The 26,607-nt window shown below is 36.2% G+C and overlaps 1 protein-coding gene across 4 annotated transcripts in view; it reads right to left on the bottom strand.

Moving 5' to 3' along the window:
* PPA2 (inorganic pyrophosphatase 2) overlaps positions 1-26,607 on the bottom strand; it is an 84,651-nt gene that overhangs the window by 16,756 nt on the left and 41,288 nt on the right. For all 4 annotated transcript variants that reach the window (XM_082838420.1, XM_082838421.1, XM_082838422.1 and 1 more), the window contains 2 exons: positions 6,687-6,814; positions 4,985-5,070 (listed from right to left, as the gene is read on the bottom strand). In XM_082838420.1, coding sequence (XP_082694546.1) covers positions 4,985-5,070; positions 6,687-6,814 — 214 coding nt within the window. The remainder of the gene's footprint in view (positions 1-4,984; positions 5,071-6,686; positions 6,815-26,607) is intronic.

Raw genomic sequence — 26,607 nt, 5'->3', positions numbered from 1 at the left:
AATGTTGAACCATGGAGCCCCCATGAACATTGTAATATTTAGGGTTCTTTCTAGCTTTCAAACCATGACTATAGCATACAAAAGGAGAAGCAGTATAACCACTTAAAGATGATGGTGCCTACTATAAATGAGATTAAAAATACTGACTGGGAAGAATGTGCTGCTTTCCTTTTTATAATAAGATATTAAATATTTTGTTCTAAATTTATAAACATTGTGTACCCTACACACAATCTTGATGATCAAAATAAGCAGATACAACATTAGAACAAAAGATCAACAATACCAAAATTTCTATGCACAACAAACCAAATTTCATTTACAAATAATAAAGATATATTAATAGCTATATAAAGAGCAAAATAAGTGATTAAATAAAAAGAAACAGGGGCTTCCCTGGTGGCACAGTGGCTGAGAGTCCGCCTGCCAATGCAGGGGACATGGGTTCGTGCCCTGGTCCGGGAAGATCCCACATGCCGCGGAGCGGCTGGGCCCGTGAGCCATGGCCGCTGAGCCTGTGCGTCCGGAGCCTGTGCTCCGCAACAGGAGCGGCCACAACAGTGAGAGGCTCGCGTACCGCAAAAAAAAAAAAAAAAAAAAAGAAACAGAAATAGAAAATTACCTGCAAATAATAAACATATACCTAAAAGATGAAATTTACAGGGCCAGCAATATGAAATTTTAGTAAAGAGAAGATTATTTTCTTCAAGACAATTTCAAATCAGACAAAGGCCCACACTCATGAGAATCCTCAAAGACAGTGCTCAGGATTCAGATTGCTCAAGGCTTTTCATTCTAAAGCAAAGTACTCAAGAGAAAAGGAAAGAGAAAATTTAAAGAGGTAAGAATGATGATTTGGGTCCATAACCTCCAGAGTTTGTCAAAGAAAACTGACTTTGAAGTAAATCTATACAAAGCTAAAAGAACTGGAGCTATCCATATATGGATCAGATACACCTTCCTCTAGAAAGGTAAAGGAAACAACTTCAAGACATAAACAATTTGGAAGAATATATATATGAAAAAATATTTGAAATAAACCATGATGAAGAAAGGGTGAGAGGAGTTGAAGAGTAAACCCAAATGGCAAAAAACTGTATTTCTCCTACAAAGAATTTAAAGTTGTTTTTGGTAAAAACAGAAATAACAAAATTATCCCTGCTAAAAAAAATACGTAGCTTCCAGAGTAAACATTAAGCAGTGGGGAAAAGGAATAAAAATAACAATGACAAAACTTATTGTGATAAAGAGGATTATCAATTAAATAATTTAATAAATGCAGGCCTCCTGGAAACAGTAGAGTCACTACTGGATTTAAGAAACAACATCTAGGGACTTGCCAGGTGGCACAGTAGGAGTTAAGAATCCGCCTGCCAATGAAGGGGACATGGGTTCGAGCCCTGGTCCAGGAAGATCCCACGTACCGTGGAGCAACTAAGCCTGTGCACCACAACTACCGAGCCCGTGTGCCACAACTACTGAAACCCGTGCGCCTAGAGCCCGTGCTCCGCAACAAGAGAAGCCACTGTAATGAGAAGCCCACACACTGCAACAAAGAGTAGCCCCCACTTGTCACAACTAGAGAAAGCCCGCGCGCGGCAACAAAGACCCAAGGCAGTCAATAAATAAATAAATAAATAAATAAATAAATAAATAAATAAATAATTTAAAAAGAAACATCTATTTGTTGGCTTGAAAATATTATTCAGCAATTACTCCAACAAGTATTTATTGAGTGACTACTACATGTCAGAGATAAGGAATATAAAGATGAACACAACATCTTTATTCATCTACTTTTTTTTTTTTTTTTGCGGTACACTGGCCTCTGACTGTTGTGGCCTCTCCCGTTGCGAGCACAGGCTCCGGACGCGCAGGCTCAGCGGCCATGGCTCACGGGATCTTCCCGGACCGGGGCACGAACCCGTGTCCCCTGCATCGGCAGGCGGACTCTCAACCACTGCGCCACCAGGGAAGCCCTATTCATCTACTTTTGAGGAACTTATACTCTAGAGGAGAAGACAAACTCATAAAACAAGCAGTTAATTAATAAATGCAGTGATAGGACTACACAGGGGGGCAAGGAATAGAGTGTAATGGCACCTTAGCAAGCACAAGGCTAGGATGAGGGAAAGTTTCCTAGAGGAAGCAAAGTCAAAACCAAGTCTTAAAGTATAAGTCAGTCAGCCATTTCCAGAAGTGAGAAGAAAATCATGGCAAAGGGAAACAAAATGAGTATGGCCCAGAGGTCAGTAAGAACATGGTGTTTGTGAGGAGTGACAAGTGGTTCTAAGTTGTTGGAACATGAAAAAAGAGGCAAGAAGTGACGGAAAATGAGGCTGGACGGGTAGCAAGCGTCAAATCCTGGAAGGCCCTGTTTGTTCTTCTAAGAGAAGTTTGGATTTAATTTAATGGTTCTAAGCAGAGAAGCTCATCAGAAGCCAGGGAGCTTTTAAAACATACAGATGCTTAGACCCTACTCCTCAGAGATCCTAATTCGCCAGGTTTAAAGAAAAGGACAACACATTTGAATTTTCTAATGGTTTCCCTGGGTAATTGTGCTGTACTATACGTTGTTTGAGAGAACTGTTGTGATAATGTCTTCAGTTCAGACCTAAACTGATTTGCGTGGGGAGAACAGGTTAAAAAGGAAGGGGGGATGGTTTGGTAATCAATAACAGAGTACACTGTAAGGAACTGAGAGAGAGAAGCAATTCATTAGGTAAAGACAAAGGAAAGAAAAATTTTATTAATATAAATATATTTTATAAATCAAGTAGTGACAAAAAATAAAGAAAATATGGACAAAAATGAGTTAAAATTCTGAATATTTTGACTTGAAATTATCTAGATGTGTAAAATTTATAACCAGAAACTTATATCCTTAAAATTTTCAAGCTAAAAAAATTAATTTTGTTGTATTCTTTGAAAACACAAAGGAAGAGTAAAGCTGTTGAGAGAGTAGGTTTGAAGTCTGGCTTAAATCCATCACACAGTGAGACCTTCGATAGGTCACAATCTCTACGTGGCCTCAATTTCCTCATATGTAAAATGGATATAATAATGATACACATCTTATAGGGTTCTGGTGAACATTAATTAGATAATACATATAAAACTCTTAGAACCTGAAAACTACTAGAGTTCAATAAATGTCAATTCTTATTGCTAATGTAACCCTTATCATTACCTAGGAGGCTACAGCAAAATGACTCCACAGAGCATAGACATAAAGCTACCTTCACAGTAAAGATAATTAGAATCAACATAGAAGGAATGCTATCAAGCTATAGAAAATCTAACCAGAGATGCTCTCTAGCTGTGCAGCTCAGGAAACCTGGGAACCATACAAGTCCCGTTAAAGACGGCAAAAGCTTTTCTGAAAGTACCATTAGGAAGGAGAGGAAAGCAAACAGCAAGCAAATACCTCTTTGGACAATCAGAGGCCCCTCTTTTTAGAGGAGCCCATCACATTAATATCTGACTTAGAATATCTGACCATGAAGAAGAATTCAGTTTATTAGTTACTAGGATAGTGAGGGCTAGATGACATTTCATTACACCCAGTTTTCTCGTTAGTAAGTTGTACTATTTATGTTAGAAACAATTACCTAAATTTTAAGACTATGCTGAAAACACAGAGTATTCTATCAATACGTAAGAGGTAAGAAAAATGGAAGGAGAAGATGGAGTCCACAGTGTTACTCTAGACTCAGGAGAAACAGAATCGGAAGCTATAATGCCCAAGCATTTCCAAGATGAGCCTCTGATGACTTGGATAAAATATTCCTTGAGACTGCCTAATTCTTTACTCCATATTACTTTATTCTAATGATTTCTTTAATGTCTCTCTTGATGCCCAGACTTTATGCCCCAGAAGGACAGGGACTCTATTTATTGTATTCACGGCAGCAACCCTCCTATCAGCACAGTACTTGGCAGTAGACCCTCAATCAGTGTTTGCTGAAGAGTAAATGGCTTCCCACTTTCTCCTGATTCGAAGAGGACAATGAAGATGGGTAGGACTCTGCTCTCCAGAAAGACTGTGTACTTTTGCTTCCTAGTTAGGCTTACCAAGAGTCAGTTGCTTTTGTTTCCAAACTTTTTTTATGTCAGTGGTCTTTGGTATTACAATTTCATAATTCAAGCTGTAATTACACCCATCAATGAAGGGAGTATGGAAAGAGAACTGTTGCTATGAACACCAAGTAGGCTCTAAAACCACTGAGGCTGTACACACTATCGAGGCTCTAAAAAGCCTCCATAAAGGTGAATCACTATAAAAACTTGGTATCAAGTTAGGTGTGGTAAGACAACTGTAAAAGGTTAGAAAAAAAGAACGCTAAAACTTTATAAGGGTTTTTAAGTGTAAGGAGTTTAAAGATTACAGGATTTGATCTTTACTTTCTATTATATATTAAGTTAGGCTATATATAATCTATATGTAATCTATACAGAAAATGTCTTAGCCCTATATCCACAGATTGATAAATGAATGTACATTTAAATGTTTTAAAGTAAAAATTAAAACGCTTGAGTTATATATGTTACTATTGTTTGATTCCCCTTAATCAATTAGCTGGTGACCCAGATCATGTTGGATAAGAAGGCTTTTAACTGTTCTTACCAAGAAATGATGTGGTACTTATTACATAAATTAATCATATGTCTGCATGTTGAAAAGTCGCTGAAAATCCACCTTTGCATATATTCACAGTGCATTATAATGAAATGCCTCTTTACTTGACAGTATACCGCACTAAATTATAAATTCCTTGGGAAAAGGGGTCATGTCAATTCCTAATTTCATAGTGCCCAGCACTTGGTAATGCCTTTCAAACAGGTGCTCTGTAAACATTTTTTAAATGAAAAAACATTTCAATTCTCTTAAAAAAAAAATCAGATCTGAGCAGTATCATACGGCTCTTTAGTACCAGTTAGTAATAAAATAAAATAACTCTACATAGAAAAGACAAGTCCTTACCAATTTATAGCCCCTCCAGCACACTTCTCCATAAGCAATGCTTTCCAACATTCATGAGTAGATTTAATAACTTCAAGAGCAAAAGCCTAGTTAAAAACCAAAAACAGACACAGAAATCACATCATTATACTAACATGGAACTAGTCATAGTATGACAGTTAATTATTAAGAACATGAGCTCTGTAGTCAGGCAAACCTGAGTATAAATTCTCACATCCTTATTTACCAGCTGTGTGACTTTATGCAGATTACTTCATCTCATTGTATTAATTTCTTCATCTATAATATGCAATGTAATGAAGATCATCTAAATCAAGGGTTGGCAAACTTGGGCCTGTGGGCCAAATCCAGCTCACCATGTGTTTTTGTAAATAAAGTTTTTATTGAGCACAGTCATGCCCATTCATCTGTGCATGGCCTCTGACTGCGTTAGTGCTACAATGGAAGAGTTGAGTAGTTGTGACAGAGACCATATGGCCCACAAAGTCTGTAATATTTACTTTCTGGTCCTTTACACAAAAAAGTTTGCCAACCCCTGATTTAAATCATAGAGTTGTTGAAAGAATAAATAAGATGTTGAATGTAAAGTGGTTAGCCTACTATCAGTATCTTGCTTGTAAATAAGCATATACCTATTAATTTCACCTCATCAAAGGCGTAAGTAGTCCAACTGCATAGTCGTTTTAGATTATCCACTGTCTGAAGGTAGTAAACCTCAACATCTTCTGATTTTTTTCCTTAGTTTGAATTCATATAGTGTCTAAAAATGCAAAAGCAACAATAGCTATAGATCTAGTAATACCATCTAAGGAAAACTCGCTTTATTTTTCCAAAGCAGAAAATTCTTTATATTTTTCCCCCCAAATGTTCCTAATTTTCCTTGTGAGAGATTACAGTCTAAAATAATAGTTTTATATTTAAAAATCCTAGACAAAGCCCTCAAGATCTTAAGTGTTCTTTTAATGTACCTTTAAAAAATACTGGGTTCAGCAATAAACTCTTGTATAACAAAATACTTATTATAATTTTAAAGTTTTCACGACCATGGCTTACTTTACCTGCAAAACATACTTTATTTATTAGTACCACTTAAAGGTTGGTTTATAATGTGAAGTTTATATAGTGGCAGTAAGTTTAAAAGACATAGTCCATGTTTTTGACTTTAACTCTTTGGTCTATTTCCTCCATATGTGTCATATTAGAGCCACTTTCTGGTAACTTTGTGGTTTTCTAATAGAAAAATCCTCTGACAGTAAGATAATTCAAGTGCTGTCTTAATTGTTAAGCAGCTTAATTCAGCCATGGTAGGATGAACACTTAGGAGGGAAGCCCCTTTGGATCTGCATTAATGGTAAGTAACTTTCCCTTCTCTGGAGTAAGTAAATGGAAGGCTTTTCTTCATATACAATTTGCAGACTTAGACTGATCATGGAAATCCTTCATTTTCTGAGACGAAGGATTCATTGACAGATAAACAGATGCATATAGGTATTTATCAGCCTTACTGATTTACTTAGAGAGATCTCCTAAAACTTTTTTAAAAATAAAAATGATAAAATAATGTCCTTAAATATGAAAGTCAGTAAAAAGCACTTTTGTTATCATACTATATACAAATGTTCACATATGAAATCCCCCAAAGTGAAAGAAATATTGTACAGGTATCACAGGCACATTTTAAAATAAAGATTATGAACTTCACCTTGTTCTTGAATTCTCCATTAAAAGCAAACTGGTTTTCTGGTTTTCCCTCTGGTATCTTATAAAATCTAAACCAATTAAGCGTAGCTTCTAAGTAACCAGGTTTGTACTTCTTAACATCTTCAATATCTGTAAGTGAAGAAACAAAAATACTTTTTGTTAAAAATCAAAATCTACTCCTATTAGTGGTAGAGCACTGACCTGAGGGAGTCAGTCCAACCCTGCTGCTCACTAGCTGCATACTCATCAGCATGTATCGTATCACCTCCGGACTTGCCTTTTCTTCCCCATGTAAAATGTTACTCCTTCATTCTACAAACATTTCTTGAGCACCTTCAGATACCATGTAAGGAGTAGGGGATAAGTCGATGAAGACAACAAAGTTCTTTTCCTCAAGCAGCTCAAAGTCAATTAAAAAAACAAACATACAAAACAACAGGGAGATAGACAACAAATTGTATTAAAGTGAGACGATTAAGTGAGATATACTTAAGGACTGATGTCATGCTGAGGACAATGGGGGGCTTCGAGTAGGGAGAGTTATAACATCAGGATCCGTGTTTTATATGTACTAAGCCAAAGGATGCTGACAGTAGAATGGAGAGGGCAGCACCCAGAAGAGAACATACTACAGGTGGATGAGAAGGGTTTCATGCACTCCTAGACCAAATATTTAGTGAGTTTCTCATTATGTATCCGACACAGTTGTAAGCAGTGAAATAGAACAGGAATCAGAAACAAGTCCCTGCTCACATGCTTACATAGTAGGAAGAGACAGACAACAAATAAAGACACAAATACACAATTTAAGCAGTGAAAAGTCTGATGAAGAAAAATAAATCAGAGTAAGGAAGACAGAGAATGTGGTCAGGGCAATTTTAAACAGTGTTAACTGGATGGTTCAGAGTTTTTCATTTCAAATTAGTAATGATTTATAGGATTTACTTTTAAGTTCTATTACCATGTAAACACCTTAACCATTACATTTTGAAGACATTCATTTAAATATAATTGGAAATACTACTGTATTAGTAACAGGCCCCTCCCCCAAGAGATGTCCCCAACGAATATATCATTTCCAAAAATATCATTTCAAAAAGTATGAGAAATAACTAGATAAAACTAGAAGTCTTGGGCTTCCCTGGTGGCGCAGTGATTGAGAGTCCGCCTGCCAATGCAGGAGACACGGGTTCGTGCCCCGGTCCGGGAAGATCCCACATGCCGCGCAGTGGCTGGGCCGGTGAGCCGTGGCCGCTGAACCTGCGCGTCAGGAGCCTGTGCTCCGCAACGGGAGAGGCCACAACAGTGAGAGGCCCGCGTACTGCGCAAAAAAAAAAAAAAAAAAAAAAAAAACTAGAAGTCTTTACTCTCCACTAGACTGTGGCTTAAGGGAAATTTAGCATAGTCCTTTTTCACAGTATATTATGGCAAATGACAAACAGACTCAGCACCACTTGGAGCGTTAGAAAGCTATAACTAAAACCAGGAGATGACACCAAGCATAGGGATAATTTAAAGATCACTTGGTTTCAGACATGCTCATGCAAGCCTTGTGGGAATCCCCACTCACTAGGCATGACAGGAAAAGGTAAGAACTTTGCAGGCATGGGTTGAACAGACAGGAATTATCCTTTTCCTTTTTATCCTTGCCTTGTGCCTGTTAGGTAAAGGTTTAGCAAGAGTGACAGATGTCTCCAAAGGCCAGGTGTTTCCCATAAGTGAAATAAGTGTGGTAAGGCAGAGACCATAGAAATGTCAGAGACTATGGCAAATAAAAGACTGAGTATGCGGCCTAAAGGCACGCAAATCTAAAATTTTAAAATATGTCAATGGGCCACACATCTATCTAAAGTAATTCTGGAGCAAACTGCAGAAATGTTACAACTAACTAAGGGAAAAAAGAATCACTTGAAACTGAACACAGGTTAAGTAAGTGATGGAAGATGTTTAAAACAGTGAATTCTAAAGATTAAGATCACATCTTTTTAATATTATACACTGTATCCTCGGTACAGAGTTCTTTGCTATGCCCCAAATGGAACATTCAATAAAGATTTCAGCTAATTAAATTCTGATTATTTTTCCTCTTTACCTTATAAAAAGAGCTTCCTTCTAAAGTGAGCTTTCTATTGACCATCTTCCGACATCCTATCTCATTTTTACAAAAATAAATCTCTGAAATTAACTGAATTCCTCCAATTCACTGTTTTCTTACTCAGAGGAAAAAAATCTCTCTTAGTCCACTGAAGGTGAGCAACCAGAAATGCACTTTAATCAATGTCCAAAATAAATAATTTTCTATTACTTAAATCTGATTTATGACATTATATTTGCCCAGTCTACCATTTCCTGTTCCACTGCATAAACCTTTTTTTTTTTTTTTGATAATTGCTTTTTAACACACTGATTTCAAATAAGAAAGGAAAAACTAGGTTATCCAGTATCTACCTCAGCTGGCAAAGTTTTCCCTTCAGAAGTTATGAAGGGAACCTGTTAAGAAAAGACATCAATAATAAAAAACCTGAACATTTAATAATGCCAATATGAAGTGTAACTCTACAAATATAAGCTAAACTTTTCCATTCTCAATTAATTAAACCCTGGGGAATAAACAGCTGCATTTTCACAAAAAAATAAAACATTTTAAATACGCAATTTAAATATTTTTAAAACCTCAGTAGCAAATGCCTCAAGCCAAAACCTTATATGCAATACCAACAGTCAGTTCAATGAATTACCAAAAATATGAAAAATTCCACCTGAAGTCTATAAACTGACTTACACAGTTCATAAAAGATTTTTATATAAATAACCTCATTTCTTCCTCATAAAACTCCTGAGGGTTGTGAGGAGTAAGTAAATTCACATTAAACTTAAGAAAACTACAGCTAAGGAAAGGTAAAAGGGACTTCCCTGGTGGCGCAGTGGTTAAGAATCCGCCTGCCAATGCAGGTGACATGGGTTCTAAGCCCTGGTCCAGGAAGATCCCACAAGCCACGGAGCAACTAAGCCGGTGAGCCACAACTACTGACCTCCGCTCTAGAGCCTGTGAGCCACAACTACTGAGCCTGCATGCCACAATTGAAGCCCGCGCGCCTAGAGCTCACGCTTCGCAACAAGAGAAGCCACTGCAATGAGAAGCCCGCACACCACAACTAAGAGTAGCCCCTGCTCGCCGCAACTTGAGAAAGCCCGTGCGCAGCAACGAAGACCCAATGCAGCCAAAAATTAATTAATTAATTTTTAAAAAAAGAAAATGTAAAAGATTTGTCAAAATGTTGCCAACTCATTCATGGTAGAACTAGTATTATATAAATACAAGTCCTCTAATTCCATGAATTCTGACTTTTCTTCTATATTGCACATTAATAATTTGCCACAGATTTATTTGTATTAGTTTTTATGTGTAGATGTATTTTTATTTTGGTTTTATTGCGGGAAAATATACATAACATAAAATTTACCATTTTTAAGTGTTTGATTCAAGGGCATTAAGTACCTCCACAATGTTGCACAACCATCATTATTATCTAACTCCAGAATTTTTTCATTAGATATATTTTTTATAATATATGTTAAGAAAAGCAGCGATTCTCTAGTAGTCATTTATTTCCACTCTTGGAATTAATTTTATATGAAAGTTTCTACTAGAGATAATTATATAATTTATTTTCAAGATGAACTAATCCAACAATAAAAGTCAGAATAATCTAGAAGAGCTCTTTTATATAATCAAGCTAAGCTTATTTCAGTTTCAGTTTTTAACTACAATTAAACTCTCTTAATCGAGATCTACTTGATCAATTAGCCAGACGATTAACAAAGACTCTCCACTTTTGTAAATATTCTGCCTGATGTCCACAGTGGTCTGTCTGCTGAGTCTGACAGACAGCTCTAGAATGAAGCCCACACTTGGCTCCCACCAGTTAAGTTTTAGCCTTAGCAAGCAGGTATGTTTATTCCCAAAACATTCATGCCAACTGCATCTGTTGTTACAATTATGAGATTTAATAAAAATTATATAAGGCAGTGACTTTATCAGTATAAAAAAATGAGATTTTGTTTCTATGAAAGTAACTTGAATGTTTTTAAAAGAATTCAATAGAAGAGACTGCTAAAAATATCTGCTGTCGGGGCTTCCCTGGTTGCGCAGTGGTTAAGAGTCCGCCTGCCGATGCAGGGGACACGGTTCGTGCCCCGGTCAGGGAAGATCCCACATGCCACGGAGCGGCTGGGCCCGTGAGCCATGGCCGCTGAGCCTGCGCATCCGGAGCCTGTGCTCCGCAACGGGAGAGGCCCGAACAGTGAGAGGCCCGCGTACCGCAAAAAAAAAAAAAAAATCTGCTGTCAAAGTAGGCCTGGGTCAGTTAAAGATGAGATAAAGATGTAAAAATTTACAATTAAACATGTCGATTGATCTGCAAATGAGGTGGGGAAGACGATTTTAGATATGAGAGATCAGGGACAGCCTCTGACAAAAAGTATTTTAGTAAATTCTTAGATGAAGTGTGGGAGCAGCTCATTCACATAGGCAGAAGAGGAGTTCTGGGAGGAAGACTGTGCCAATCAATACTCTTGAGGTACGAGTGTGCATCAAACGTTTGAGGAAGACAAGAAAACCCTGCGTTTAGAGCAGGGTGAAGTAAGAGTATTAGGAGATGAGATTATAGAAGCAGTCACATAGGAGTCTAAGGGCCAGACTAGGGACTTGGCTTTGCAATGAGAAGCCACTACAGGATTCCGGGCAGAGTATGTGTTGCATGAAGAATTCTAGCTGCCGTGTAGGGAAAAGACCGTGGAGAGGAAGAAGTGGAAGCAGGAAATCCAATATGAGGCGAAATGTGATGAGGGCTTTGATTATTGTAGTTGTATGGAGGTGGTGACAAATGGTCAGTTTTGGATATTATTAGAAAGCAGAACTGAGACGAATTACCAGTTAAAGAAAAAATTAAAAACAACAAAACCCAGTAAAGATCAGACTTACGTAAAATTTAAAGTATCAAAGAGCTAAAAAGGACTAGTCTGTAACATTAAGTAGCAGTTTAAATTATAATACAACTAAATGCAGTCACCTAATATATATTACCCTATTTTTTTAGTTTCATAAAAGGTGTCATAACTTCTGACAAATAGTGTACAGCCATGATTTACTTTATAAAAGAGCTGTTTCCAAATTTGAAAGTTTAATTAACAAAGATTATATACAGTCTCCTTAAGGGAATTTTTATATTAAAACTAAAAATACATGATTTATAAATAACCATAGTTCTATATAAAACCACTGGAAATTTTGTAAATTTCTTTATTAAATGCTAGGTAAAAAGCAAAACAGAAAATAATGATGCAATATAACAAAATTTAAAGTTCAATTTGGCTTTTCAAAATCCAGAGCTCTCCATTTTAATTTAGTTTGTCTTAACTAATTTTGATTTAGAAATTTATAAAAGCAGAGAAATTAAGCTAAAATATCTTAGTCAAAACCTACCACTTTATCTCTGTAGATGTGAGAGGATCATAACACTTTTCACTTTTTAAAAGCAATCTTTATGACTTATCTTTTTCTTTCTTTAGAGATACTGTATATCTTTCAACATGTAATCAAGTTTCTTTTCAGTATAAACCAATTCACTTGTTTCTAAAACGTAACTGAATATCACAAACTGTAACCTATTAAGAAAAAAAAAGGTTTGATAATTGACTTTCTTTCTAATATTTATTATAAAAAAATACATTCTCTTATGCCAGGAGTAGCTTCTAATCACAGGTATTTGTCAAGACTTCCATTTTACCCAGATTTCAGACTTAAACACACTTTAATACTCTATTTTTGCCAAATAAGCAAACAGTAATGATGTAAATGAGGTAAAAAATTCAGTTGATAAGGCTCATTTTATACATACAGCCCATGAACAATATGAGAGAGAAAGAGAGAGAGAGAGAGAGAGAGAGACAAATCCAACCTATGACATATTTTTACTCTGGAGACTTATCAAAGACACAATGAACTTTAAAAGTAATTATTTACCAAAAACAAAAAAAAATAAGAAATTTTAATCATGAGAAAATCTTAACACATTCTATAATACATACCTTTAAGATATTTATTGATATTATTATATTGTATAATATTAATAATATATATTAATATTCTAATTAATTACTATTAAATATTTTAAATAATTTAAATTACTCTCTTGCCTACCCACAAAGAACCATGCCAAGTCCCCCCAACTTTTGATATAATTAAATATTGGATATTAAAAACAAACAATAAAGGAAAAACACACTCTTACTTATTAATAAATAACTTCTTGGTACAAAAGAAAATCAAAAGAAATCAATCCTGAGAGGACCCCTACAAACAAGGATTTTAAAGTAGTTATTATGAATATGTTCAAGGACGTTCAGGAAAATATGGTCACAATGCATGAACATGTGGAAATCTCAGTTGAGGAATAAAAACTATGAAACTATCAAAAACAACAACAACAAAAAACAAATGAGGGAGTATCTGAAATGAAAAATCATGAATTTAATAGCAGAACTTGGATATGGCAGAAATAAATCAGGTAAGTAGAAGTCAGATCAATAGAAATCATGGAGTCTAAAGAACAGTAAGGAAGAAAGACTGAAAAGACATGAGAGTTTCAGTGACCTGTGAGACAATTAAGAGTGGTCTAAATACAGCATACACAAAAATTAACTCGAAATGGATTAAATACTTGAATATAACATCTGAAATCTTAAACTTCCTAGAGGAAAACATAGGCTGTAACCTCACTGACATCAGCCTTAATGATGTTTTTGTGGATTTAACTCTAAAGGCAAGGGAAACAAAAGCAAAAATAAATAAATGGGACTACATCAAACTAAAAAGCTTTTTTGTGCAGCAAAGGAAACCATCATCAAAATGAAAAGGCAACCTAATGAATGGGAGAAGATATTTGCTAGTCATATATCTGATAATGGGCTAATATCCAAAATATATCAAGAACTTATAAAACTCAACAACAACAACAAACCCAATTCAAAACTGGACAGAGGATCTGAATAGACATTTTCCCAAAGAAGACATACAGATGGTCAACAGGCACATGAAAACATGTTCAACATCACTAATTATCAGGGAAATGCAAATCAAAGCCACAATGAGATATCACCTCACACCTGTTAGAATGGCTATTCTCAAAAAGACAAGAAATAACAAATGTTGGAGAGAATGTGGAGAAAAGGGAGCCCTTGTGCACTGTTGGTAGGACTGTAATTTGGTGTAGGCACTATGGAAAACAGTATGGAGAGTTCTGAAAAAATTAAGAATAGAAAAGCCACATGATCTAGCTAATCCACTTATGGGTATTTACCCAAAAAATATGAAAACACTAATTTGAAGAGACATATACACCCCTACGTTCACTGCAGCATTATTTACAATAGCCAAGATATGGAAACAACTCAAGTGTCCATCAACAGATGAATGGATAAAGAAGATGTCATATATAAACATAAACATAATACTACTTGGAAATAAAAATGAATGAAATCCTGCCATTTGCAACAACATGGATGGACCTCAAAGGTATTATGCTAAGTAAATAAGTCAGAGGGAGAAAGACAAATACTGTATAATTTCACTGACATGTGGAATCTAAACAAAACAAAACAAACAAATAAAACAAACACAAACTCATAGATACAGAGATTAGGTTAACAGTTACCAGAGGGGAAGGGGTTGAGGGGTGACTGAAGTGGGTGAAGAGGGTCAATGGCTTGGTGGTGGATGGCAACTGGACTTGTCATGGTGATCATTTTGTAGTGAATACAGATGTCAAATTATAATGATGTACACCTGAAATTTATATAAAAATAATTTTTAGAGTGGTCTAAAATATGTTATGAGTCTCAGAATGAAGGTAGAAAATGTGGCCTGAAAACAATGTGAAAATATAACGGTAAATAATTTCCCAAATGTGGCAAAAACATGAACTTACAGATCTGCAAAGTTCAGGATATCCTAAGGAGGACAAATAAATATAAAGGAAAGACCACCTTAGCATATCACAGAAAAATTGCTGAAATCCAAAAATGAGGAGAAAACCTTTAAAACAGTCTAATAAAAACAATATATTATACACTAAGTTAACAACACACTGTTGACTTATCAAAAACAATGCAGGCCAAAAGAAAATGGAAAATCTTTACAAAAAAACCCTGTAACTCAAAATTCTATATCCAGTGAAAGCATACTTCCAAAACAAAGGCAAGAAAAAACAAGAAAAGACAGATCAATGAAAATGGCGAGAATTCATCGCCAAAAGAACTGCACTACAAAAAATGCTAAAGTTGAAGGGAAATAACACCAGATGGAAACTACAGATCTTCAGGAAGTAATAAAATATATGGGTAAAAAAATGGCAAAACATGGGTAAATATAATAGAATACATATATGTGTGTGTGTTTTTCCTCTTAATTTTTTTAAAAGGCATTTTATTGTTTAAGACAATATGAAACCAAAGCACAATGGATGGAGGTTCTGGGACCAACTGGATCTCTCATACAACTTGCTGGTGGCAATGCAAAATGGTATATAAAGTCACTTTAGTAAAGTTTGACAGTTTCTTACAACGTTAAGCATATAATTACCCACTGACCTATAACCCTATTCTCAGGTATTTCCTCAAGAGAAATGAAAACATAGGTTCACACAAAGACCTATATATTTGAATGTTCATAGCAGCTTTATTCGTATTAGCCCCAAACTCAAAACCCAAATTTCTGTCAACAGGTGGATGGATAAACTGCAGTGTATCTACACAATGGAAACTATTCAGCGACAAAATAGAACAAACTACACTGATCACACACAATATGCATGAATCCCTACAGCACTGCAAATACCAAAAAATACTTGTCCCTAGCAATGTACAGGTAACTCCAAAGAAACATAACTACAATTGTTAAAAATGCCAAAAATTTAAGTACAAATGTTTTCTCACTTTAAAATAAGTGAAAATGCACTATTTTGAAGGTATTTTCAAACTTTGCTCAAAACATTCAGTTTTTATCAATATATATATGCATACATTCATTTATTCATCAATTTAAAAAAAATTACCAAGCACCTATAACATGCCAGACACTGAACAAAGCTTTTGTAGTGGAAAAATTAAATACCTAGAAACAAACCGAACATAAAATGTAAGACCTTCATTAGTAAATCTACATCAATTTTCTAAAAGATAAACAAGAAAACCTGAATAACTGGAGAAATATATAAACATATCATGCTCATTATTGCAAAATTTAATATTTTAAAGAGAGCAGAAATCCCTGACAATTAATTCCAAAAATTTGCCCAGAAGAATATATGCATTAGAAAAAAACCAAACAACTTGGAAAATGTAGAACAAAAGGAGGATTTGCCTTCTATGTTTTATTATGAGGCTGTTGTAATTAAAATAATGTGGCACTAGCACAGAAATAGATCACTGACACCAAAGAGAATCCAAAAGCAGACTATCTGTATAAATAAGGATGCAATATACAATAAAGGAGACATTTCAAAAAAGGGGGAAGAGAAAAGATTTTTCTGTTAAGAGGTGATGAAAAAATTATTTATATGGAAAAAATAAATTCCACATGGATTAAAGATCCAAGTGTAAAAAAATTAAAACATAAAAGAATAAAAAAAAATAAGGAAAACAACTTTGTGACTATGGGGTAAGAAATCCTTACATAAGAATCAAAATGCTAAAGTCACATATAAAAATGATTGACAAAATGCAATACGTCAGAATTTAAAATGCCTGTAAGACAAAAGGCAACACAGCTTCTCTGAAGACAGGGAGAAAATATTTGCAACCTAAATAATAAAGAATATCCAAAATATCTAAGCAACTCCCAAATATCAAAAGAATATGGCAACTCAATAGAAAAATGGAGGGCACCATGCATAGGCAATTCACAGAATGGAAGATACAACTAGCCAATAAATATATGAAAAAGATGCTCCATCCAAGCATTAAGCAGAAAAATGTAAAGTTAAAACAAAATACCATTTTCATCTATTAGATTGGCAAAAAAAAAAAACCTTTTAAAGGCTCAGTAATAGTATGTCATTGAAGCTTCAAAACCTGTAAATTAGGCATTATTTATTTCCTTTACGTAAATTAGGAAACTGGGACTCCATGAGGTTAAGTAATTGGCTCAAGATCTTAAAGGGAATAGAGTAACCTCAATGTAGAGTTGACCCTTGAACAACATGGGTTTGAACTGTGCAGGTCCACTTATACGTGGATTCGTTTCAATGTGTGTACTGCAGTACTAGTGATCCGTGGATGGCTGAATCTGAGGATGCCCGCACTGCAGATATGGAGGGCCAACTGTAAAGTTACATGTGGATTTCTGACTGTGCCAGGTTGGTGCCCCTAACCACCGCGTTGTTCAAGGGTCACCTGCGCTACCTTTAAATATGGGGTGGCAGGGGTATGTGTGGGGAGAAGAACATCATCAAATTTGATTAGGTGATTACATCTCCTAACTGAACATATATCAAAATTGTTATCAATTATTCTAGTTCCAAGACTGGATTATCCAACCAGCAAAGAAGAATAGATTAACAGAATGGTTCTCAACTTGGAGGAACCCATCAGGGTCACCCAGGGATATTTATCAAACTATACAGTCACATCATTAACCTCCTATCCACATCCCCATATAGAGAACCACCTGTACTTCCATGAAAATGATCCAGAGGGAAAAAAAAAAAAATGAAAATGCTGTTTTCACTGGCATTATCTCCACCAGACCACAACAGGAAGTAAGGAAAGCATATGATCAGCTGAGGATTTTTGTTTTTATTTTTAGATAAAAAACAGTAACACAAATGTAGTGCCATATCTCCTTGCCCATATTATTTAAAAGAAAAAAAAAGATACTAGAAAATGTGCTCATGTTTGAAATTCTGTCCAAAGAGAGTAAAAAAAAAGTAAAAAAGGAGTTTCCAATTCTAAGGGATGCCACCAAAGGAAGTGACATAAATGCACAAAGCTCTCGTTCCAATGCTGTAGATGCTGCTCTCACAGAGCTAAATGTGTGCAAGACCGGCCTCCAAACAAAGTCTGTGGGAAGTGAGAACATACGTTTTTAATGACATTTTATAAACATTCACAAGAAGTAACAGTTCTGTTCCATAATATTTACTGTATCATCACAAATAGAGGTTCCAGCTCAGAGAAATGTTTTAATAGCTACACTTACATGGGATCCCTAAAAGGTTCTCATGTTTTCCACGCTGTTCTGCATATCTATGCTTAATAGCACACAGACTAATGAATAGTATCCTTCATTTTAGTTGCCTTTTCTTTCTCTATTCTCCTTTTCCACAAATTCTGCTCTTATCAACATCTATACTAAAAATATATGTTAACATCATGAAAAATGGAAATATACTTCAAAATAAGTTAAAACCAAACAAAGATAGAAGCCTATTTGTATTGTATCAGAAAAACTTCTTGGAAAAGACTTGGTAGATTTCTTTCCCAAAATATAAATATTTTTTACCATTTCACAAGAAATTTTACATGACCAGTAAAATGAAAACCATCCAGGTGCCTTGTAACACAGAAATCCAAATGGTTTTCTAATCTAATTTTAACTAGAACCACATAACCAAGTAGCTAAAAGCTAAGGCTTTGGGTCAGCCAGACTTTCACTGAAGTTTCAGCTCCACCACTTAACAGCTTCCCTAAAGTACCTAAAAATGTGCCAATGTCCCCAAGAAATCTATCTCATGATCTTTAACTTAAACTGCGTTTCATTCAGCACTAACTCTGAAGATAATTTAGGTCTTTCTATTTTAGAAGAAGACAGGCTTTAGCCTGTCTAAATAATGGATTGAAATATTCCTAAAACAACCAAAAGTTAGAGAAGAAAAGATCTAGGGGTCATTTACTGAATAGAAGATCAATCCCACAATTTTAGAAATGAAGAAAGCTTCAAGAGGTTATGTGAGGGACTTCCCTGGTGGCACAGTGGTTAAGAATCCGCCTGCCAATGCAGGGGACACAGGTTCAATCCCTGGTCCGGGAAGATCCCACATGCCGCGGAGCAATTAAGCCCGTGAGCCACAACTACTAAGCCTGCACTCTAGAGCCTGCGAGCCACAACTACTGAGCCCGCGAGCCACAACTGCTGAAGCCCGCACACCCTAGAGCCTGTGCTCTGCAACAAGAGAAGCCACCACAATGAGAAGGCCGTGCGCAGCAACTAGAGACAGCCCGCGTGCAGTAACAAAGACCCAACTCAGCCGAAAATAAATAATAAAAAAATAAAAAATAAATACATTTGTAAAAAAAAAAAAAAAAGCTTATTCGTGTATTGGGAACATGTGCTGGAGGGAAAAAGGAAATTAAAAACAAAAAAGAGGAGGTTACGTGACTTTCCCAAGGTCAGATAACTAATACATACAAGAGAGGATTTTAGAATTTAGTCCTCCCCTACTCTTCACATTGTAGGGATATGACTGAAGCCTGAAAAAACACTGGAAGAGGTCGAGGTTCAAAAAAGAGGCAAATGGGGCTTCCCTGGTGGCGCGGTGATTGAAAGCTTGCCTGCCAATGCAGGGGACACGGGTTCGAGCCCTGGTCCAGGAGGATCCCACATGATGCGGAGCAACTGGGCCCGTGAGCCACAATTACTGAGCCTGCGCGTCTGGAGCCTGTGCTCCGCAACAACAGAGGCCGCGATAGTGAGAGGCCCATGCACTGTGATGAAGAGTGGCCCCCGCTTGCCACAACTAGAGAAAGCCCACGCACAGAAACGAAGACCCAACACAGCCATAAATAAATAAATAAATTTTTAAAAAAAAGGGGCAAATGATTCCCAGTAATTTAATTCTATTCTTAATTATAGTACATTTTACTTGATTTGTCCCCGTTCCTCAACTGCCTCCTCCCACATCCCATCCCTACCCACCCACACCTATTAAGCCATACCTATTAATGAAATCAAAGGAATGAAGATCAGAAGAGCCATCTTTTACTGGGACTTCTAATCATAATTATCCCACTGATGCCTCAACTATTGAAGAGCAAGTGGTCAGCGCTCCCAGAAAGCAAGATAGTCCAAGGCCACAAATACTTTTCCGAGCATCAATGCGATGCAGTGGCTCCCACAGCCTTTAGGGAAGTCACTGACCAATGCCCACCCCCAACCACCAGAGCCTCAGGTTCCCAATCTGAAACAAAAGAGGGAACACTAGCACATCTTGCTTGAACTTAGGTAAACATTCAACAGATATTCCAAAAGAAGCACTCAGCATAGTTCCTCGACATACAGTAATTGTTCCAGAAATGTTACAGCTTTTAGGATGACAATGGTGACATGCCGGTCCCTTTCTGTGCCAAAGAATACACGCAAAGGAAAGCAAAGAGAACACCATTCTTTCCGGTTACAAAGGTTAATGTGAATATTTTCCCTTAAGATTAATATGCTGTGCCCTATTTTTTCCCTAAATGATAAGGTTAACTTGTGTTTCAGGAAGTAAGGAAATTAAATGCCTTATTAATTTGGCTTATTTTTAAAATAATAATTGCAGGGGCACTAGAATTGTTTATTTAGCACATGAAAATTTAAGTCAAATAGATTTGGTTTCCATGTGTTTGTTCCTGCCTTGAAAGAAAATAAAAGAAACTACCTAGTTTTATTTGACTTTCAAATTTCTTTAAATGTAAACTAAAATTCTACAAATATGAAATACATATAAATTCTGATAATTTCAGGACAAGTGCAATGCTGGCCTTTGAAAAAGTCCCAACTGCCTCATTTAAAATAATTCCCTTATTACTCATGTAATTTATTCATCCCAGAATGTATCTACATCAATATAATTGTTCTGATTTTCAATTTTTGAAAACTTTAACATCACTGCACAGGCAATATTTATTACAGGACATCAGACAAGAGTTTTCATTTATTTAATACCAATCAAAAGAAATCTTTATTGCTCTGCAAGTTGACATAGCTTCTAGGCTTAAATTACCTCACGACATTACTTCTCCTGACATAAGGGCCTTAGGCATCGTTGGTGGTCCTGAAGAGGCTCAAACATCTGTTTGGTGAATATCTGAAGCTCGATATTATAGAAGGTGGTTAGTTTAACCAAGAGAGAAATTACATATGCCCTAGCATTTCCATCTTCTTAAAAAGCTCTGAACTTGGTTATTTCAGAACCAAGCGCTATTATCCCTAACAGCCAAGGCATTCTCTAGTAACAATTTAGGTGCCCGGGGAGTCTTATTAACTCTTTCAGGTCATTAAGGTACCATTAAGAGCATTAGGGGCTGGAACCTAATTACAGTGCATTAAATGGTCTTAGTGCTCACCAAGTGTTAATGAGCCGGCCAAAGTGACCAATTTTCTATCAGGGCGCATGAGGAATTTGTTTTCAAATGCTGTTTAGACATTTTTTAGATTTTCAAAGTTGCTACTCAACTTTCAGAAGGCAAAACTTGAATATTTAAATAATAATGTTAAAATTACAGAAATATAGCCAGCAACCACAGTTTCCTTCCAACTGAAATGTATTCTCTGATGCAATGGCTAGTTTTAGTTCAGTCAAGTCAAAGTTTAAAAAACTATAAACATTAAAACAGGATATTACAGTCTACCAAAGTCTGTACATGTTCATTAGGATCAAAGAAGTTATTTCCTAACAAATAAAACCACCACAGGGCTTCCCTGGTGGCGCAGTGGTTAAGAATCCAACCGCCAATGCAGGAGACACGGGTTCGAGCCCTGGTGCAGGAAGATCCCACATGCCGCGGAGCAACTAAGCCCGTGCACCACAACTAGTGAGCCTGCGCTCTAGAGCCCGCGAGCCACAACTACTGAGCCCGTGTACCCTACAGCCCGCGCACCACAACTACTGAGCCCATGTGCCACAACTGCTGAGCCCGCGTGCCTAGAGCCTGTGCTCTGCAACAAGAGAAGCCACCGCAATGAGAAGCTCGCTCACAGCAAGGAAGAGTAGCCCCCGCTCACGCAACTAGAGAAAGCCTGCACACAGCAACAAAGACCCAACACAACCAAAAATAAATAAATAATTTTTAAAATATTGGTATCACGCTTCAAGCATGATACATCTAGAACTACATGTATAAAAATTAAAGAGTAATAAAAATTGCTTAAAAAAACCCCACAACCCCAGAACTTCCTTACAGAAATACAAATGTGTCTGAATACACCAAAAAATAGATAGATAGATAGATAAAACATACTGTCTATAAATTAAAACACACTTTTTTGTTTTCAGAAAAGAAGAAACAGGTACTGGCCATGTCAAAAACAGCTTCTTTTTCTTAAGGTAGTAGAAATTAATAGGAGGGACTTATTTTTTAAATGTCTAAATAACAATTATATATAGGAAATAATAAAAAAATTTCTCTATAAATTTCTGTATTACACACATCCTCAGAAAACTACAGAATTTTTAAGAATGTCCAGATAGTTACCCTTCCCTATATGTTTTTAATTCTTCTTCCCATTGAATAAAAATGTCAAGTATAGATGACAAATGTTTAAACTGTTAAAAAATCACTCCGTTGTGATAGAAATTTCAACTGATATACAGTAATTTATATTTAAAGTTACTGCATTCGATATTTTAAAGTTATTTAAGGAGAAGTTGACCACCAAAACAAACCATTTCTGACATGTATGGACTCTGACACGTATGAAATCAATCTCCCATGCATTTTCTGTAAAAATTTTTGGAAAATGTACACCAGCCAACAATGAAAAAGGAAAGTAAAGTAGAGGGCATCAAAGAATCTAAGAAAGAATAGAACTAATAACCCAGAAAGGCAATGAACTAATAACCCAGAAAGGCAATGAAAAGAAACCCCATGATAATAGCTATGCAGCAGGCTCAAGGGTACAGCCTGTCTAAAACCAGTCATTCGATAAACAGTATGATAAATGAAGTGAATGATAGTTACATAAATACTGTAAATGTTATTTATTAGTTTTCAACTTTCAGATTCAAGAGACAAAACATGAAAAACAGTCATGGTTAAAGAACAGAACCTACGCATTACAAATGTTTACACTGTAGAACTCATAGTGTAGCTGAGGGAAGCTGGGTTGTAAGGGGCAGAGAAGGAAAGAAGTACAGAAACCTGAATGCCCTGGTTTTACACTGGGCATTACCGTTCAAAATTAATGAAGCAATAAATACAGCTCAAAGTGTAATACCTAGAGTTATTAAGATAACAGAAGAAGAAATATGGTAACAAAATTGAGAGATGTATAAGATGTTAAATTCCTAATCTTTGAAAGCAGCAACTTAAGTTAACAGGGAAAAGAAACAGAGGTGTGAGCACACTGATTACAGAACAGAAGCAACCACTTGAGAACTAAAAACATATGGGGAAGAAGATATGAGAAGTAAGACTAGGGGGCTGGGGATGAAAAAGTAGGAAGGAGAACAATTACTTTTCATTTTATATACGCTTTTTATACTTCTGAGTTTTTATTTCCAAATATATGACTATTTTTTATAATTAATGCCATCCAAAGTCTTCTGTTTGTGATTTCAGAAGGTACACGTGGGAGGGACACAATAAAACGTTTAAAAGTTGCTTGGTTTCAGATTAAATACTGTTGATTAATTTTTAAAGATTTATAGTAGATAGAGAATAGCATCAAAATTTTCATAGAAACTAATTTTGTAAAATTTCCTTCACAAATTTAGGAAGCTTTCAACCCCTGTGATTAGTGAGCATCTTTCAGTTCTCATCCCCTCCAATTCCCCCCTTTACAGGTGCTAATGAAAACACAAACAACACACCAGGCTAAGTAGTGAAGAAAAAAAGTAAGGTTAGGAATGATTTCTGTCCATTAATATTTGCTTGAGCAGCAGGGCAACAGAAACTCTGTCTTTTGTCTGAAATTGTTTCAGAGGAGAGCTGGATGATGTTAGATATGATAAATATAAACCAAACTTCAGTTTCAATGAAAAATAAAAGCTGCTACATAGGGTTACCTAGTATTCCATGATTTAGGATTAAAAAAAAAATTTATACTGCAGACTCTTCAGCCTTTCAATTTGAGCCTACATCTATTCTTTTTCTCAGGTCTCTATCGAATAAAAGAGGAGAGAAGAAACGTGGAATATGTGGAGTATGTACAGCAACGTGGAGGTAAAAGAAATGAGAAGTCACAAAAGAAAACACTTATAACTCTTAAAACTACAGAACTTATCTTACAAAATCTAGATATATAAGAGTACTTAAGTATTGGAACTACTCAGTGTAAATAATATGCAAATATCCTTAAATAATCCATTTTCCCCTGTATACCTTATTCATTCTGGAAATAAACACAAAGCACAATGTCAGCTACCATTTCAGAGCAAAATATGTCAATAATTACTCATCTAGTCTTTTAAGATTTAAAAAAGTTATTATAAAGAAGCACTGCTGTATTTCTTAAGATGAAGATAATGTATGTGTTCCCTTTTAGTGTAATGGAAAAAAAAGTACTTTTTGCCTTTCAAAACAATAATCTTAATTATTCTAGTCTGATAATTTCATCTCAACCAAAATAAGCTTCAATATTTCTGCATGTCATGGTTTCAGTATTTCTGCATGTCTCTCTGTATAAGCACACACAACAAGAATTTAGAAGAGGATGCCCAAAGTGCAAGCCGTCTCCATTTGGGGTATAAACAGAAAAAAAAAGTGAAAATACAGTTATATTTTTTCATTCTAACCCTTAGGAAACTGTAGGAGTAAGGTACTTTATACTGTGTAATCTGGTTTCAATACTGCTAGTTACAAATACTGTAAATTACACAAATATGAATTGTGCAGTATAGCATGGTAGATGGGACAATGGACTTTCTCATCAGACTGAAATGAGTTCAAATCATGGTTCCACTATTTGCTAAATGTGCAAACTTAGACAAGTTATTTATTTATTTATTTTAAAATTTATTTATTTTTGCCTGCGTTGGGTCTTCGTTGCTGCACAGGCTTTCTCTGGTTGCGGCGAGCGGGAGCTACTCTTCTTCGCGGTGCGCGGGCTTCTCATGGTGGTGGCTGCTCTTCTTGCGGAGCACAGGCTCTGGGCACGCGGGCTTCCGTAGTCGTGGCTCGCGGGCTCTAGAGCGCAGGCTCAGTTAGTTGTGGCGCACGGGCTTAGCTGCTCCGCGGCACATGGGATCTTCCCGGACCAGGGATCGAACCCGTGTCCCCTGCACTGGCAGGTGGATTCTTAACCACTGTGCCACCAGGGAAGTCCCTAGGCAATTTATTTAAATCCTTTGAGATTCTTCTAAGTTAAGAAGAATAATATGTACTAGGACAGGCACCAGTGTTTGACATATGTTAGGGAATTTGAGGTGTTAAATCACATCTCCAACAGTACTGAGCTAAAGACTAGTTTCCTTAGACTCTCAGCCTCTCCAGTTTAAAGGGACATCCCTCAGTACAGTTTCGTGACTTTAGTGTGCCACATCACAAATGAATTAGTTGAACAGTTTGCTTTTGCTGGCTGTTGTATCATTATATTATCAGTTCTCATCTGAGGAGCAGCTTATGTATTAAAAAACTTTTAAATTGGGTATTGATTTACTCTTGTTACATATGTATACATACATACATGCATACATATATATGTGAGAAATACAATAATAAAGAAATCCAGTGCAAAATAATGAAATAGATAAGAAAAATATATGGTTTATGGGCTTGAGTCTCATATTTTAATTGTTTTCATGTTTTAGTTTTGACCTTGAGGTTATATGTACTTCACCCGATCAGACCCCTCCCCTTCTCAATTACAAGCAAGAATGGCATAAAATCTCTCTTGTTGTTCCATGTGCAAGAAAAGTTTTTTGGTTTTTTGTTTTTTTTAAGAAAACACTTCCTTTATTAAATGCAGCTATGCTTACATTTTGGTGCATTTCAAAAAGCAATGTTGATCAGTGGTAATGCTTATGTTAAATTGAGCATGCACAATTATAATGGAAAAAAATCCCTAAGAACAGCTTTTACACATCCCTCTTGCTAGTGCAGCTCTGTGTAAAAACTAGAAAGTCTGCAAAGTATGTTTTCTGCATCAGGAGTTTCCCTCTCTGTACTTCTCCTTCCTGCTCCATGGTGAAGAAAAGGTTTTAAATGCACATAAATTAAGACAGTTTAAAATGTAAGTGTTAATGAGTTTCAGTCAATTCAGAAATGGTATATTTTCAAATTGAGATAAGAATTGAGGTCTAGAAAAGACCAGGATCCCAAATAAGGATGAAACTGAAAGGAAAAAGGTTAGAAAACTAGGGGAAAAAATTGGTCAGAAAATAATAATAGTGGCCATATACCCAACACTTCATATGACAGCCAGATGCTTTAAGTAAATCATCTCTTATACTGCCAACAAGCTCACAAGTAGGTATAATTACCTACATTATTAGACGAGCAAACTGAAATTCAGAAAGGTTAAATGATCTATCCAAAGTCACTCAAGTAGAAAGTAGCACAGCCAGAACGCAAACTGAAGTCTGTCCGACACCAAAGAAAGTTAACTCTTTATCATACCAAACGTCTGGAACTTAAATTTCTGGGACATCAAAATTTTGTTAGAGGGCCGTTATCTTTCCCTTCACCTGTACAAGACAGAACAAAAACTAGGTATAAAACCAGCTTATGGGGCTTCCCTGGTGGTGCAGTGGTTGAGAGTCCACCTGCCGGTGCAGGGGACACGGGTTCGTGCCCCGGTCTGGGAAGATCCCACATGCCGCGGGGCGGCTGGGCCCGTGAGCCATGGCCGCTGAACCTGCACGTCCGGAGCCTGTGCTCTGCAAGGGGAGAGGCCACAACAGTGAGAGGCCCGGGTACCACAAAGACAGCTTATGTCTTTGATGAAC

Source organism: Leucopleurus acutus, assembly GCF_964270905.1.
Source record: "Leucopleurus acutus genome assembly, chromosome: 4".
In the NCBI taxonomy this organism is placed as follows: Eukaryota; Metazoa; Chordata; class Mammalia; order Artiodactyla; family Delphinidae; genus Leucopleurus; species Leucopleurus acutus.
This window is presented reverse-complemented; position numbering and strand designations above follow the sequence as displayed.